Raw genomic sequence first — 16,907 nt, 5'->3', positions numbered from 1 at the left:
GCAAAAAAGGGAAAATAGTCTTGCTAAGGAACTCCTAGCCAAACCATTTCCTCCAAATTGTGCACACCCTACGTTGAGCTATTTCAAAGGCTTTTAGCATAAACAGTGCAGAAGAGTCTTTTATTTGTGTTTTAGTTTGTGCTTTTTTTTGTTCATTTTGGTGGTATAAATTGAGGAATTAATAGTAAAACACTCTTCCAATCAGATTAAATACTCCGATCTGAAATGCAAAAGGTTACCATGAAACATTGTTTGGTATTCCGCACCCTGGATTGCATTTTGCCCCTGTGGGGTGTCTCACCTTTCTCACTTGGTTTATATACTTTTACATGCATGCTCCTACCCCCAAGGCATGCAGACCTCACATGGATTCATTCACCTCCCATGGTTATAAACGTTACTTTTGTGTATAATCCCTTAATGGTAGGCTTATTCATTTTACATTGATGTATTTAATCTGATTGATTGATTCAAAATAACTATTTTATTTATCTCTATACTAAAGAAGTGAGGCTACCAACTCTCAGAAACATTTTTTATGAGGTTTTACAATCATGCAGTATAATCAGTTAAGAATGTTTGTCCTTTGATGTAGGTGTCGTCTTGTAGGCCTGATGAAGGCTCTGTTCTTAAATTGATATATTGGGGGCAAAACATCGATGTGTCTATTGTTAATTTACTGAAGAAATGCCATAAATGGAACCCTGAATACAGGGCTTCACACACCCTGAATTTGTGCATTCTTAAGTCAGCATTTGCGTTTTTCTTATGTGTAGCAATGCGCACTGCTTGTTTGCTAAATATCCACTCACACAGTGCTGTCCACACAGAGCACCTACAGCATATTTGTTAGTGTTGTGCATATTTGTACCATATGCAAATGTATATACCCTACATCTGCATAGGATTGTGCCGGAAAGATTGTGTGGGTATCCATTAAACAGTTGGTTGATTTCCAGCACTTCTTGTAACCACGTGCATTTTTTTTAGCCTAGGAAGCAAAGGCGTAAGCTGAACCATTTATTTGTTTATATTTACCCGGGTTCCTAGGGACACTGGTTTCCCTTTAGTTTGATTTCCAGTGGTGCACTCCGGCGCTTGGCATTAGAGTGCGTGGGGATTGGGGGTGCGAAGGATCAGATCTGTCCAGTGCCGTGCCTAAGACACTGTTGAATTCCCCACCTAGTAATCAGGGAATGAATACCGCTCGCATTGCAAGGATGTCTGAGAGTAGATCAAGAAAGGCAGTCTGCTCTGTCTGGGGCTTATATTGTTCCGAGGCGCAAGCGGTGTCCCCTAGTGTATTCCCCACAAAGAGGTAGCGGCCCTGAGGGTTAACAGAGTCAGTGGCCACAAATGTGATGTCCCTGCTCAGACCCAGATGATTATAGACCTCCCTCCTACCACCCCCGCCCCCCCAGCATAAGACTAGTCAGTTGTAAAGACCTGGCGTCTCCATTGTCGGAGAAGGCGCTTGTACTCTGAATAGATTGAGTATCGCTGGGAAGGAGGGTGCACCGCCCTGATATTCCATGTGATCCCGGTGAGGTCAGAAGGATGCATCATGTTGGGGTGATGGATTAGTGTTGGTCACCACAAAGGTAGCCTAGTGTAGATGAAGGTCGCGTGCATGTGGGTGTGTGAGGGCCAGTCTGCAAACTAGAACGGTAGACAAGGGGTAAGAATACTACCGGCAGGATACAAACGACTGCCAGTCCAAACTAAGCATAACTATACACCATTCAAATAGTGTAACATGGGGGATCTGGCTTGGGAGGCAATGTGGAGTGTTGCTGGGCATGACCTTCTGTGAGGTCCAGCGGGTATAGACGCAAGTTTTCTGAAGGCCCAAAGGGTAAGTGGTAAGGGCCGCACAGCCCGCATGTGGAGTCATGACTTTTCAGAAGGGGGGAGGGCGTGTGGTCCCCCAAACAGCGCAGCGAGAGTCGCACAGCGAGAGATAGAGGGGTAAGGGAGCTGGATCAGGTTCCCTCAGTAGGGCATGCAGTACATATAGGAGGATGTGTAAGAGCCCAGCGCCACGTAGTGATCGGGCAGGGCGGCAACAGATGAGCAGGCTAAAGAAGGGGGTGAGGGGGGGGGGGGAGTCATTTAGCAGCATTGGGGGAGAAAAAGTAGGAGAAAAGGAGTTCAGTGGAAAGGGAAGAGAAGGAAGAGGACAAGACGAGCAAGCAACAGGATCAGAGAATGTTGTCCACTGTCTGGGGCATAGCATCTGGTGGCATGATGGCATTCCAGAAATGGAAGTTGGATCTTGATGAACCTCTGTCTCTTCTGGAATAGCGTTTGAGGCTGGTGTAAGAGTCTGTGACCCTGTCAGCAGTGCGACTGGACGCAGCAACTTCGACAGCCTGTTTCCTCTCACGTTTCATCTGCTCCAGGTCAGAAGGTCAGGGTGACTGTTGTCGCTGGGAAGCAACACAGCGTGACCGCGCTCACCAGCATCTTACGATGCACTGTGGCCCAGTCGAAGGCTATCGTTGGAGAGATTGTATCACTGCAAATATGTCTCTCCTTCCTATCCCAGGCCGCCTCCGGCTTAGTGAAGAAGAAAGAGTTGTCAACCAGGATCACCCGCAAGCAGGCAGGGAAGAGTAAAGAGTACTGGAGGTGGACTTCTTGCAGTTTACGTTTCGCATGATGGGATTCAGCTCTTTTGCGCTGTACTACTCATGTGTAGCCTGGGAAGAGCCTCACATGGTGGTTGTTCACCTGCAGCCACGCCGCCCAAAGGATGGCGTCTCTGTCCTGCAAATGCGGGAGCTTGAGGAACACTGAGCATGGAAAGGAGGCCGGCGAGCGGGTACCGTATGTGCTCTCAGTAAAGATAGGCGATTGTGTCAAGGTCTGTGAAGGGTTGTAGCCAGTATTCCAAACAGTTCACTGCGTTGTGCTCCTCTGCTGCAGCAGGAGGGCCACAATACACAAGTTGCTTCCCGCGAGCAACACTCTACATCATCTGCTTGAGCTTATAGGTGTTTAACACTATCTTGTAGCGTTTGCACAGTCTTGTGTGTGGCTTCGGATGTGGGTTGTAGATCAGCGAGCTTGCGTTCAGCATCAACCACTTTGTCCGCCAGCTTCCTTAGATCGTCACGGAGAATGTTAAAGTCCACTGCCAGGGAGCTGATCTTGTTTTCCATGGATATGCACAAGTTCTCAATTGCTGACAACACTGTGTCCAATTTGTCCTTGGCAGGCGGGTGCAGTGCCTGCTTGTTGCGGGGAGGGTCAGTCCCCATCCCTCCTAGTGGGCAGGAATCGGTGTGTGATGTCTGGGATGGAGAGTGGACCGGGGGCGCCCCATTGTGAAGAGTATCAGTGTCACGCAGGCAAATGCAAGGGTGACGGACAGGGGAGGTGTGGGACAAAGCAGGTTTCCGAGGTAGAGAGCGAAAAGCCCCTAGTTCTCACAGAAGTGGGACCCGACCAGGCAGGTGAGGTGAAAGTTAAAATCAGCAGTTGTTCCATCCGTTTTGGTCAGGGCCACCGTTCTCCCGTGACCCAGTTGGTTGCCAGGGTAGATGTAGGGTAATTGACGACCAGAGCGAGTCTCGCTCGAGGAGGGTGGTTTAAGGGCAGGGGTCAGCAGTGGCCGGTTCTGGTCCGCATAGGGGCGAAGGGAATTTCGACAGATGACGGGTTAGGATTTATTTAATTTTCCCTATTTCTGTCGACATCAACCCCGCTGCAATGCGCTTACGTACACTTGCCGTTGCTGGCAGGGGTCTTCGCATTCACGGGTGCCCTTGAGACAGTTCCGTGCTCGGTCACTGCAGCTCTCCTGATTGCAGCCTGGTTAGGAAGGCTGAGGCAGGGGAGTTCTAGGAACCAAAAAAAGGGTGAAGGGAGAGGTGGCGGTGTGCAGCCTCAAGCTAGGGGGCAGCTCCAGAGTCGGCAGATAAGATGACCATCTTTTAGCTCTCCAGCATGTTCCTGCATGAAGGTATCGGCAATTTGGATCCTCAGACAATCGTGGGCCCCTCACCGCTGTGGGCATAGATTCTCTGGCCATAAGCGCCTGCCCTTCCATGAGTGTGACGGTTAGCGCACCAACGCTTATCGCTGGGGCGCACCGAACAGTCACTGCCCCTGCGCGGGTCTATAAATTAAAGATGGGCGGAGCCGCAAGGCAGTCCGCGCCACACAGCAAACCCTGTGTGTGCCTCATTATTTAGCGGTGCACTAATAAGGCCCAGCGCGAGTATTCGCCGCGGGAGGGGCCCCCGCGCCCCCCCGTTCATCACATTGGCGATGAGGGCAGGGAGCAACACACGCTGCTCCTGTCCTGCTCCAGAGTGTGACAGGCCTACAAGGTGACGCCCCAAAGCACCCTGCATCGCCTCTGCTCCTTCACGAGCAGACACCTGGCTACAGCAACAGACACAGCTGCTCTTCCCCCCCCCGCCTCTGCATCTGCCAAGAGAGTCTCCGGCCCCACGCTACAAAGGTGAATTGTGGCCCACACCGCCCTGGGGAGTGCCACATGTCTGAAAACCCGTAGTTCTCACACGTTACCCAGTGCTTTTGCGCCAGCACCTATACGCCTAGGCCCACCACAAGAAACCACAGTCTTCGTTAGGCCACTCCTCTGCACCTACATTTAGCTCAATGGGGCATCAAGATGATTCCCCCCAGGCCCATGCGCCAGCAGCTCCCCATCACCTGCCCTCAGGAGTCCTGCCTCCATTCAGTGAGTTGGCGGACCCCTCCACGGCCACACTGAGGTGGCAAATCTGGCTAGGCCACCTGGAGAACTATTTCATTGCCACGAGGGAAAAGGATGGCCCAGTAAAACGCTCTCTGCTACTCAACTATGCTGGGGAGGAAATCTACCTTTTGTTCAAGCATCCACCGAATACAGGGCTCCCTGAGGACTACGTGGTAGCAGTCGCAACCCTAAATGCCCATTTCGATGCCCAAATGAACCCGGACTTCGACATTTTAAGCTAAGGCAAGCCAAGCAGAGAGAGGGTGAGTCAGTAGACGCTTTTCACGCGCGACTCATGGAACTGGCCGCCACTCACCTCGTGGGAGACAGAGCCACAGGGGAAATCAGAGCCCAGCTGATCCTTGGGATGCGCAGTAAAGTTCTACGTGGCCTCATTCTCAGGCAACAGAACATACTGATGAACGACATCCTCGTACTAGCGTGATCTCATGACTTGGGGGCGCGAACGGAGGAAATGGACATGCGATGGGCAGAAAAATCATCACCGTCAAAACAGAGAAGACTGACGCTGTCCGAACACGAGACCAGGCCTACAGACCTCGAGATCGCCAGCCGCAGACCCCAAAGAACCAATGTGGGTATGAAAATTATCCCGCACAGGCATCCCCAGCGCAGGGGAAGACCTGCACCAACTGCGGCATCGCGAACCACTTCCCATCAGTATGCAGAAAGAAAACGCAGTGCCGGGAAGGGAACCGACCAAAACTCATGAGGAGGATGGTCCGACAACTGTTGAAAGTCTCTCTAGCATCGCACCCTGGAGGGAAGAAGAACCGACAACCTACCAACAAGACAAGTCCACATCAGATGACAAAGGAGAGACATACCTAATCTCATTTACTCGGGCCTTGAAGAGCCAGAGGCGACCCCAACCTCGCTGCACAGTCCAGGTAGAAGGGACCGACGTCAATGCGGTAATCGACACCAGTGCCTTAGTAACGGTAATGGGAGTCCAGCAGTACAACAAACTAAGGCCCAGACCAGATCTCAGACTGTCGAAGGCCCAGATCTTTGTGTATGGAAGCGACTCGCCACTACCCCTCTGAGGCAAAATGACCATGCCAGTGCGGTCAGAAGACGTTGAGATCACCATCGATATCCATGTCATCAACCTAGAAGTGGACACACTGCTCAGTAGCCATGCAGCTGAAGACCTGGGTCTGGTGATGTTTGCCAAGAGAATCCAAGCAGACCAGACCGAGGAATTACTGAGTCAGTTTGAAAACCTGTTCAAGGGACGATAGAGAGCCCCCCATCTGACTGCACATAGACCCTACCGTCCCGCCAACTGCCCTACAAAACCAGAGAATCCCATTCCACCTGCTGCCTCTGGTAGAGGAGGAATTGCAGAAACTCAAAGTCGAAGGGGTCATAGAGAAAGTATCCGGGCACACGCCATGGGTATCACCCATGTTGATTGCGGAAAAGCCTCGCCAACCAGGGAAGATCACTGCATTGACATGCGCCTTCCCAACAAGGTCATTCAGCGCGAACTCCACATAAAGCCGACCATGGATGATATCGTGGCAGATCTGAACGGATCCAGATGGTTTTTGAAGCTGGGTCTGAATGCGGGCTATCACCAACTAGCCCTTGCCAAAGACCGCCGTTACATCACAACATTCAGCACGCACCTAGGTCTCCGGAGGTATAAACGGCTGAATTTCGGAATATCCATTGCCGTGGAAGTATTCCAGAACTCTGTCAAAGAAATCCTGGTAGGACTACCTGGCGTCCTAAACGTGAGTGATGACATCCTCCTCCACTCCAAGACAGCGGAAGAACACTACCGGCACGTGAGAGCCACGCTGACGAGACTCCTAGACCACGGCGTCACCCTTCACAGAGAGAAGTGTCTGCTGTTCCAAAAAAAGAGAATTCTTCGGATATAGGTTTACTCAAAAAGGCATACAGGTCAACCCACGGAAATCCCAAGCTATCAAGACCGCTGCTGCCCCACTCTCCGTGGCGGAAGTACGCAGCTTCCTGGGAATGGCCAGGTACTGTGAAATTTTAATTCTGGACCTAGCAACCCTTGCAGAGCCCCTCCGAAACCTCATGAGGGCAGACGCCATGTAGCAGTGGGGTCCAGCTGCAGAGACCGTGTTCCAAGCTGTCAAGAGAGCCCTCCTCGACCACACCACTCTGGTGTACTTCGACCCGGCGAAGAAGACTGAAATATTACTAGACCCCATCCCCGTAGGCCTAGGGCTGTCCTCACTCCGGAACAAGTGCCGGAACAATGGGCCACCTTAGCATACGCCAGCAAAGCGCTATCCCCGACCGAGAAGCGGTACTCTCGAATCTAGTGAGAGGCCCTGGCCATCTGATGGGGATGCAGACATTTCCACCTATACATATGCGGACACCCGTTCACTGTGGTCACGGATCACCAAACACTGGTACCGCTATTCAAAGGATCAGTGCCGCCGCCACGCATCGAAAGATGGGCCATCGGGCTCCAGCACTACGATATGGATGTAGTTTACCGGCCCGACGCCAAGAACCCGGCATGACACCCACACACAACGGGGAAAGGCGAAGAAGAACACAGCAACAATGACAGAGGCACACCTGGACATGATCGCGACACTGACGTGCCCTCGAGCACGGACACTCGAAGTGGCTACCGCAGCTGAGCAAGACCCAGTCATAATCAAAGTCCGAGAATCTATGCAAGGAGGACAGTGGTGTCATTTTCTACAGGCTGGAAACACTTGGTCAAGCCCAGAGAAAGAGAGACTGAGGAACATGTGGAGAGTCCGAAACGAACTGAGCCTCACCCAAGGAGGTATTCTCCTCCGAGGACCCTGTATCGTCATCCCTGCAGCTACGAGCAACGCAACTCGCCTACGGAGAACACCAAGGAGTGGAAAAGATGAAAGTCCACATGAGACGTCTGGTTCCCAGGGATGGACACTCAAGTAGAAGCGACAGTCCGGTGGGGCCCGTCTTGCCGACTGTCCAGCGGGCCTGCATGACCAGCACCCATACTCTCAGAAGAACACTGCCGACGCCCATGGGAAAAAGGAAGCATGGATTTTGGGAGCTTCCCCTGACGGGTGTGTCACACTACCCCTCATTGATAGCTACTCAAAATACCCAGTGGTAGAAGCCGTACAGTCAACCGCCTTCCTGCATGTTGGCCCTGCTCTAGAGAAAATGTGCGGCTTGTTCGGATGTCCAGATGAACTCTGCAGTGACAATGGGCCCCCGTTTCAAGGACACAAGTTCCGTGAGTTCATGTACCACCGCGGCATCCGGCGCATCACCCCACAAAGGCCCCAAGCCAAAGGGGAGATTGAAAGCCTCATAAGGACAACAAACAAAACCCTCTGTATCGCCTTGGCAGAGCAAGTCAACCCGGAACAAGAACTGCAGAACTTCCTGCAGGAGTACCAAAGCACGCCGCACTGCTCTCCACGCCAAGCGCCCTGGGCGCTAATGTTGCATGGCACCCGCCAAGATGCCCTCCCCACTGCACCCGGTTGGTCACCTCCCCCCTCCCCCCTCCCATTTGACGAAAGAGGTGCCTTCCGGAGGAGAGAGCAGCGCAACAACGCCACCAGCCAAGCACGAAGAGCTGCATTTCGCCAATTACAGCAAGGAGACACCGTCCTCATGAAGGACAGGAGACCCGGGGGAAAATTCCGGACCCGGTACGAACAAGGACACTGGACAGTGATCAATAAGGAAGGGACCATGGTGACTGTCGAGAAAGCGGGAGAAACAGTGACCCGCAAAATCTCGTGGTTCAAACAATTTGACAGGCCCCACTCCACCCCTGCTGTCGCAGACTACGCCGAGGAGACTGAGGCCAGCCAAGGTGAGCCCCAAGAAGTTGACGGCCACCGCCCTGAGGGGACCCTGACCCCGGCAAGTCCGGAAGCCGCAGGTGAAACCCCCAGCCTAGCTCCAGGACCCAGCACACCGGTCTCTATCTCCACCACCAGCCGGGGCCCCGCCTGGTACGCCCTAAGAGGGAATCCTCTGCCGAGCACTTGCCCGAGAGACTTTGCCTGTCATGTAAGTGGACCGTAAGATTTTTGAGATCCAGTCAAGGACTGAATTAAGATGGGATGTGACGGTTAGTGCACCAGCGCTTATTGCTGGCGCACCGAACAGTCACCGCCCTGCGCTCACGTCGGCTGGCGTGAGCGCATCTATAAAATAAAGATGGGCGGAGCCGTGAGGCAGTCCGCGCCACACAGCAAACGTGTGTGCCTCATTATTTAACTGTGTGCTCCTAAGGCCCAGCGTGAGTATTCACTGCAGGAGGCAGGCCCCCCGATCATCACAATGAGCACACAAGTAGGGGGAGGGTTGAAAAGGGTTCGGTATGCTGTGCTGGATGGAAGAAGGGAGGGGGGCTGCAGCAGTCACACCCCGCAAGGGTTCTTTGGGCACAGGGAGTCATCCCTATCCCATGGTTCACAGGCTGCCACTGACGGTGCCCATAATGGCTGCAGGGACTTCCCAGGTGTCTGCGTGACCAGGGCACAAGTCGTAAAAAAAGAAGAGGGGGGACGCTGTCACTGGAAGTGACGTCACGACAGGAAGTAACGTCACGAAAGGTGCCGAGCTCCTCGTCCCAGAGAGGCCAAAGAGTGAAGTCCAGCTGTTAGGCAGGGGGGATGGCGTCCCCCGGTAAAATAAGTGGGGGGTCGCCGTCCACCCGCGTGGTACCCCGACTCAAGCCCTGCGTGTGACTCCCTTGTTGCAGGCGTGAGGTTGTCAAGCGTGGCCTCAATGCGCCTCTCCTTGATGCCCATGAGTATCTCCCCAGCAGTCCCCAAAGCGGTGGAGGTGGGAGGGGGTGTTAAGCCGCTCTTCTTCTTCAAGCGGGTGAAGGGAGGAGTAAAGGGAGCACTGCCTACAAGCTGCATGGGGTAGAGGGGGTCAATTAACCGTCCGTGCCCCACAGCCCCTCCAGGGTGGGCGCCCCCTTCGTCGCAGGTTCAGTGGCATGGGTTGATTCAAAGAGTCTCTCAGGCTCGCTGCACGATCACTGCAGGCTGTCAAGCTCTGCTGCCGCTTCCACCCGTCCCCAGCAGCAGCAGCCGGAGGAGGCAGATGCATCCAGTTGCCACTGGTTTTTGCCTGGAAGTGAGATTGCTTCGAGGCTTCTGGGCTGCAGTCAGCCTGCCATCTTGGCTCGTCCAGCCCCCTCCCCTCCTCGCCTGTCTCCGTTATTGATATTTTTGCCCTTGTTGATAATGTTGGTAGAACTGGTAGAACCATTGAGGGGATGGAACCCTCTGCTGGTAAGATCATTCTAAGGTTTATGACTCCAATGAATATTCTGGTAGAACCATTGAGGGGATGGAACCCTCTGCTGGGATCATTCTAAGGTTTATGACTCCAATGAATATTCCTACAATGCAGAACTCGTATTAAAAGTAATGTTTTCTTTTCTCTTCTCTCTCTACCTTCAGTTTTTTTTGTGGTCTCTTTCTAGATTGCTCTTCATCTCTATTACTTTCATATGTCTTCTTACCCTCCCCCAAACCTCTGCCCCAGGCTCTCCAGCTCTTTTTTTGATACTTTGGGTCCCTCATTCCTCTTCCGGCCTCATTTCCTGTAGCTTGTATCAAATTGTATCAAATGAGTTTATTTCTCTTTACATTGTGTATTGAGAAAGTGAGCCTTTCTCTATATTTAATGCTACAGACTATGCCGCCTCGGTTGCTTTGTTCTCAAAGGTATTGCTGTTTATTATTGCCTTGTAATGTGTAAAAACCCTTAATGCTCAATGCTCAGCATTTGAACGATGTTCTCCTGCTGTCATGGATCCAGCTTTGTCTGCGTGTACTCCCTTCTGCCCCTGGATACTCAAACGCACAATTCTGTTTTAATGCTTAATTTCTCTAATCCTTGCAGGGAAGACTTGGCCCATTGTCTTTTCGTCTGGGATGGGACTAGGCATGGCGTATTCCAACTGTCAGAATGATTTCAAGTCACCTTACCTGCTCCATGGAAAGTTTGTGAAAGTAAGTGAAATATTGACTCCTGTAGGCTTCTACCACTTACCTGAGCATTGTGCTTCATCTGACTACATCGCCAAAACTCGCTGCACACAATTTACGCTGCATACTTAGCCAGGCATTGGGGTACAGAAAATAATTCAGCTCCCCTATCAAAAACTCAGTCCAACTCTGTCAATTTGTAATTGTATTTCTATCATTCTGCTACCTTTTCTCTAGGCTTGCTCTAAACAAATACAACATATGTAATATATAACTGACTGGGAGTTATACAAATGCAAAAACCTGACACATTAGCATGCCCCATATGCCTTTGAAGAGTAGAAAATGCATGAGCTATTGAGACTGGTGAGTAGGTAGCTATGAGCGATTGGATGACACGAGCGGGGGTGGGATTTAGAGTGAATTGTTATTGGTTCTGTGGTCTTCTGGGCTACAAGTTCCCCAACTGATGTTAATGCAGAAATGGCCCAAGCTGCCTTCCAGTTTTCGAAACTTCAGAATTCTAGACTAAAGTAGGCTATAGAAAAAGAAGCATACTGGTGAAAACACTATTTCCTCTAGAGGACAAATTTCTGGGTATCGTAGAGAACCACAAAAGCAGGTATGTCGAGATCTAATGCCCGGAGGGCTGGATCAATGTCATCTCCGGGATAATGACTGACTATATAAATGAGTTCAGTTTAAATTCAGTGTACCTAAATTTATCTTACGTTGATGTCCTTAAAATCTGGCAGGGATCCGGCACTAATCGACCTACGTTGAACATCTTTCATGTAAAGCAGGGAGACCACCAATCGCAGCAGAACAGAAACTTAAGAATCGAGGCAGCTAAGAAGGCAAGGCAGTATCTTCAGAGCTATAGTAATATTCAAACTATTTATGCATTAGAAGCATCTACTGCTTTCTCTTATAGTGCTGAAAGCAGGTAAGTACTTTTTGGTCTTGTTTAGTAGTAGTCTTCCTGTCACTAGTCCGTCTTACTGACCTATGCCCAACTGAACTGATCTTCAGTTCCCGAAGACTGTCCTCTTGCCTGGCAGCTGCAGTTCTCCAATTCCCTAAAAAGAATGCTGCCGCTGAAGGTATGTACCAATTTGTAGTACAGACAGGAAGACCTCTGTGTAATGCTCCCAGGGGATCCCTTCTCCCTGTATCCAGAGGGTGATTGAGAAAGGCTAGTGTGCTTCCACTTGTCCGGCACGGCTCTCAAAGAACTAGCTCGAACTGCTCCCACCACCACCATGCCATGACCACACAGAACCCAGGCTTTGCAGTGCATATGCTGCAGCACAAACACGTGCTACTATTGTCTGACGTGCATTGAAATTCAGTGGATTCCAATACACAGTTTGGTCTGCCAGGACCTCCCACATATTTGATTTGGCTAGATTTGGGAAGATATTCAATAATATTTCTGCAACCAGTATTCTTGATGGGCTGTACTCCTCCCTGTCTGTGTATGTCACTTAGGTGCTGCTGACAAGAAGTCCTCCTCAGATCTTAGACAACCATTTCTATTTCATCCTTCATCTTCCACGTCACCTTAGTAGTGTAGCTGTATCCAGAATTAAAGTAGAAATGTACTAGCTTCTTAAAAGCCTTCATGTTCCTCCACTTCCCTTCCAGTCCTCCACCTTTATTCCAGTCCTCCCCTTACAAGCAGTCGGTATGAGGTCAGCCCCAACCACCATTTCTAAACACCCGCTTTCCCTTCTTCACTCTCCTGATATATTTCTGTCTTTTCTGCTCCTGAAGCCCTCGCCAGATTCCCCTTTCCTCTGCTGGATCTTAGTTTAGGGAGTGGTGAAAAGGATGCAGTCTGTTGGACTTCACCATCTATATAGGCTCATCTCAAACTTTTTCCCTTCCTTTGCTGAACCCTTTATTGGTGGTTTTTAGGACTCTGTGCACACTACCGCTGCAAACCAGTACTAACATGCTTGTGCTCTATCCCTAAAACATGGTATAATTGACTTACACTTAATTGCCACATTTAATTGACTTGCACGTCCCTAGTAAATGACCAGTAAAATTAAATACTGCAAGTGGATCTAAAGCATTAATTGTGCCACCCACTCGAGTAACAGTTTAAATATTGCCTCAGGCTTGCCACTGCAGCCTGTAGTGCAGTTTTAAACTGCCATTTTGACCTCACTAAATAAACATTTTGCCAGACCTAAATCTTCCTTTTTAATGTTTGTCACCCAAAGGTAGACCTTAAAGCCTCATAGGGCAAGGCGCATTGTACTTGACATGTAGGATATATGTGTTCACATTTTACATGTCCGAACAGTCAAAACTCCTAAAGTTGTTTTTCACTGCTGCAAAAAATCTCTCCCATTAACCAACTTTGGGTTGCCATTTTACATTTAGTAAGTGCTAACTTTTGATTGGGCTCGGCCCTCAATCAGGAAGGCTAGGCCATATATAATCTCTAACCAACAATTGCCAAAATTGATGTACATTCAATCCATCATTCAAACTAGATGATCACACACCTCAGTTGTTATGATCATTGCATGATTTATTTCCAGAAAATATTTATTTTTTTCTTTGTTTTTTAGTTTTGCAAAAAATTCTTAATTATTTTATGGACCCAAGTTATTTAAAAATGTAATAATTAGAACAATTTTACATAACACAGAGACAACACACTTAAAAATTGCACAACATGGAACAAAACATTCAGACTCTGTACATTACATATAAAACATTGTAGTGCAAGATGCATCTTAACTCCTGGTTCTGTACAATTTAAACAGTTTTGAAATAAAACAATCACCCCTGCTTTACTCAAATACACATTATATACTTTTGTTCGGCAAGGGCACTGACCAAACAATGGTCCTACTGGGCTCGTTTAGACAGTTTTTTTAAATCTAAGATTTATTTTTAGTGAGCCACAGATTGGAATAGCATAGTAGAATTTTTGTTTGGTTCTAACCAAAAGCAGTTGACACGTTTCAAACCCTTCTCAACGTTTTTGAGGGTTTTCCTCAGGACTCAGACCTCAAGGAGAGCTCTTTCCCTCCGTAGAGCGTAGAGCATCACATTCTCCTCTATTCAACCTTTGTCTTGCCACAATTTTCCTGCAGGTGTTCAAAAATGGCGAACTGCCGAATTTATCTAAATTTTTGCAGCTTCTGCGAAACATCTTAACTGGGACAGCCGTTCTCGGTGCATGCGCCCGCCTTAATGACTTCAAAGGTCCCTTAAATGGGGCAGATAGCCATTTTTTAACACCTGCAGGAAAACTGCAGCTAGACTAAGGTTGAATGGAGGGAGGAAGTAATGCTCTACGGAGGGAAAGAGCTATCCTTGAGTTCTGAGAAGAACCCTCAAAAACGTTGAAGGTTTTGAAACGCGTTGACTGCTTTTGTTTAGAACCAAACAAGTGTTCTACTATGCTATTCCACTGTGGCTAACTAAAAAATGAATTATTAGATTAAAAAGTATGTCTAGACGAGCCACTGTTTGGATACCTTACCTAATACAAGTATATAATGTGTAATTGACTAAAGCAGGGGTGATTGTTTTTTCAAAATTGTTTAAATTGTACAGACCAGGAGTTAAGATTTGTCTTGCATTATGATGTTTCATATGTAATGTACAGTGTCTGTGTGTTTTGTTCCATGTGGTGCATTTTGTAAGTGTGTTGTCCCTGTGTTTTGTGTAAAATTGTTCTAATTATTGAATTTCTAAATAACTTGGATCCATTAAATAATAGAGTTCTTTGCAAAACTAAAAAACAGAGAAACAATTAACAAATATTTTCTGGAAATAAATCATGCAATGTTCATAACAACTGAGGTGTGTGATCATCTAGTTTGGATGATGGATTGAACGTACATCACAATAGGCAATTGTTTGTTGGTTAGAGAACATTTGATTAGGAGTATGTAGAAGTTTCATGTTTAGACCCAAATAATTTGTAATATAAGCTTATTTAATAGTAAAGTCTGATTTTAAGTCCCAATTCTTAAAATGCTGCTTTTGGAAAGTTGCATGTTCTTGCCCTAACCATTTGTGCCTGCTGCCAGTGTTCTGGGTCACATGATTGAATTTCTCTGCTGTTAGGCTTTGTGTATTCCTCCCAGACTGTGAGACAAAGGAGGATTGTGTGTTGGCAGGATGGGCTATCCTGCCAGGATGGCAAGGGGCACACTGTCCTCTGCCCCATTTGCATGTCAAAGGGCTTACCTCCAGCACACACAAAGGAACCTAACACTAGCCTTTTGTCACCTCCGACTTCTTTAAGCCTGGATAAGGGAAGAATTTTCCAGAACCAGGTGTAGGGTAGCATAGAAAATTCTTCCCCACTTCAAAGGCTGGCACCAGATATAAATACTGCACCCTCCGAACACTTTTTGAGTACACTACTGGTCCTGTTAGCATTACAGAAGAAGGACTTCCTTGTTCCTCAGAGTACTGCCCTGCTGTTTGAGGCCTCCCTTGCTCTGTCAGATAGAAGACTGACCTGCTCCCTTCATTCCATGCTAACCTGAGTGACTCCAAGGGTCAGTTGGCTGACAAGCTTTTCTGAGCTACAGGGATACAACAAGCTCCAGAGGCCTCCCAGCAACTGCCCAGGTGACCTGTTGTAACTGGATCAGCCTGGACGTGCCTGAACCCTTCTGGCATCTTCTAGAGAGTTCCATATCCCCAAAATGTGCCTCGCCTAGCCGTGGACCTTTGGATGGCATCAAAGTGCACTCCTTTTCAAGAAAAGGACAAATCCTGAAGTTTTGAGGTCTTCGCGTTTGGGCCACTTTGTACTGAGATCTTGCCTCCCGTGACAACTGCCAACGTGAAGCTTTGGTGAATCAGACTCTTCACTCTGGCAATGCAGGTTCGGAAAATGACACTATAGCGAGGACAGCCTGTGCCACTACAACGACGCTCCTCTTGCTCCTTGTGATCTCCTCCACTGTGAACTGGACTCTTCATGCCGGAATTTCAGAACAAAACTTTTTCAGCTGGACTAAATTGGTCCCCGTGTTCGGCCTGCGCTCCATTGTGGTCGATAATAATGTGGACTTTTCCCTGGTCTTGCACGACCAGATGACCGGTAGTGGAGCTTTGTGCTTTTAGATGCTGTACTTACCTAAAACATTGGAATTTAATATCTCCTGATTTACTGACTGGATTTAATTTGTTTTAGTGTAATTGAATTCATTAAAATGAACTATTTTTTAAAATCTGTTTGGGGTGACTGTGTGCTGCGTAACTACTTTACACACTTTCCTCTAGGTTAAGCCTAATTTCTGTTGTGCCAAGCTTCCAGAGGGTCAAGCAAGGTTAATTTAGTTATCTTGTAGTTCACACTGACTAGGATTGTGGTTGTTGCTCGAGTCGGGTGTTCGTCCGATCCCCTTTTAATCAATAACCAAATTTCTTACGCAATTCCTCACCAGTGGCTTATCCCAGCAACTTTGATTGAGGTCAGTATTGGTGCTGCCAAGAGGCCTCATCAAGGGCTGAATTTTGTGTGGCACATAGCTGTATGAAGATGGAAAGGTATGGTAATTGCTTTTCTCGTCATACCATTTCTTAATCTTGGTTGCAAACTATGTTAATCTCATCTTTCATTTACTGATCAGACATTCTCCCTCGATATTATTAGAGCAATGGGAGCATCCACTTTGGGCATGGTGGCACTGTGTCGTGCTCCCGAATATATCACTTGCTCACCCTCTCTTCTGTTCTTCTATTATGCTGGTTTCTTGGACATTATACCCTCAACGTTCGTAATCTGGGGCCTGGGGACACTTGCATAGGTTCCCTGACCCCTTTGGTTCTTGGAACATGCCACATCTAGGCTCCATATAACACCTTGCAACTCTACCTTGTAACTCTACCTTGGCATTAATACTAACCTGAAGTCCATGGACACATGGGATCTGTGTGTGCTTTTTGATGGTGGGGCGGGGGCGTCCCCAGGATCTGCGTAATAGACTCTGGAGGAGCACAGCACCAAGTGTCGCCCTTGGTTAGCTCACACTATGTATGTATGCATGTATGTATGTATGTATGTATATATGTATATATATGTGTATATATATATATATATATGTATATGTAATTTTGTGTGCTGCCAAAATCTCAGATTTGTGTTTCTCCAGTATTAGGGGTGTCTTTCATAGATTCACATGCTTGAATATTCCCCG

At 48.5% G+C, this 16,907-nt stretch overlaps 1 protein-coding gene across 1 annotated transcript in view; it reads left to right on the top strand.

Annotated features, from left to right (window-relative positions):
• The window catches only part of MICOS10 (mitochondrial contact site and cristae organizing system subunit 10), a 201,412-nt gene that overhangs the window by 174,190 nt on the left and 10,315 nt on the right, over nucleotides 1–16,907 (top strand). Inside the window, exon 3 of the mRNA XM_078640934.1 lies at nucleotides 10,634–10,743. Within this exon, the coding sequence (XP_078497060.1) occupies nucleotides 10,634–10,743 (110 nt within the window). The remainder of the gene's footprint in view (nucleotides 1–10,633; nucleotides 10,744–16,907) is intronic.

Source organism: Lissotriton helveticus, chromosome 5_1 (genome assembly GCF_964261635.1).
Source record: "Lissotriton helveticus chromosome 5_1, aLisHel1.1, whole genome shotgun sequence".
In the NCBI taxonomy this organism is placed as follows: Eukaryota; Metazoa; Chordata; class Amphibia; order Caudata; family Salamandridae; genus Lissotriton; species Lissotriton helveticus.
The sequence above is the reverse complement of the archived record's forward strand: the minus strand, read 5'-3'. Positions and strand labels throughout refer to the sequence as shown.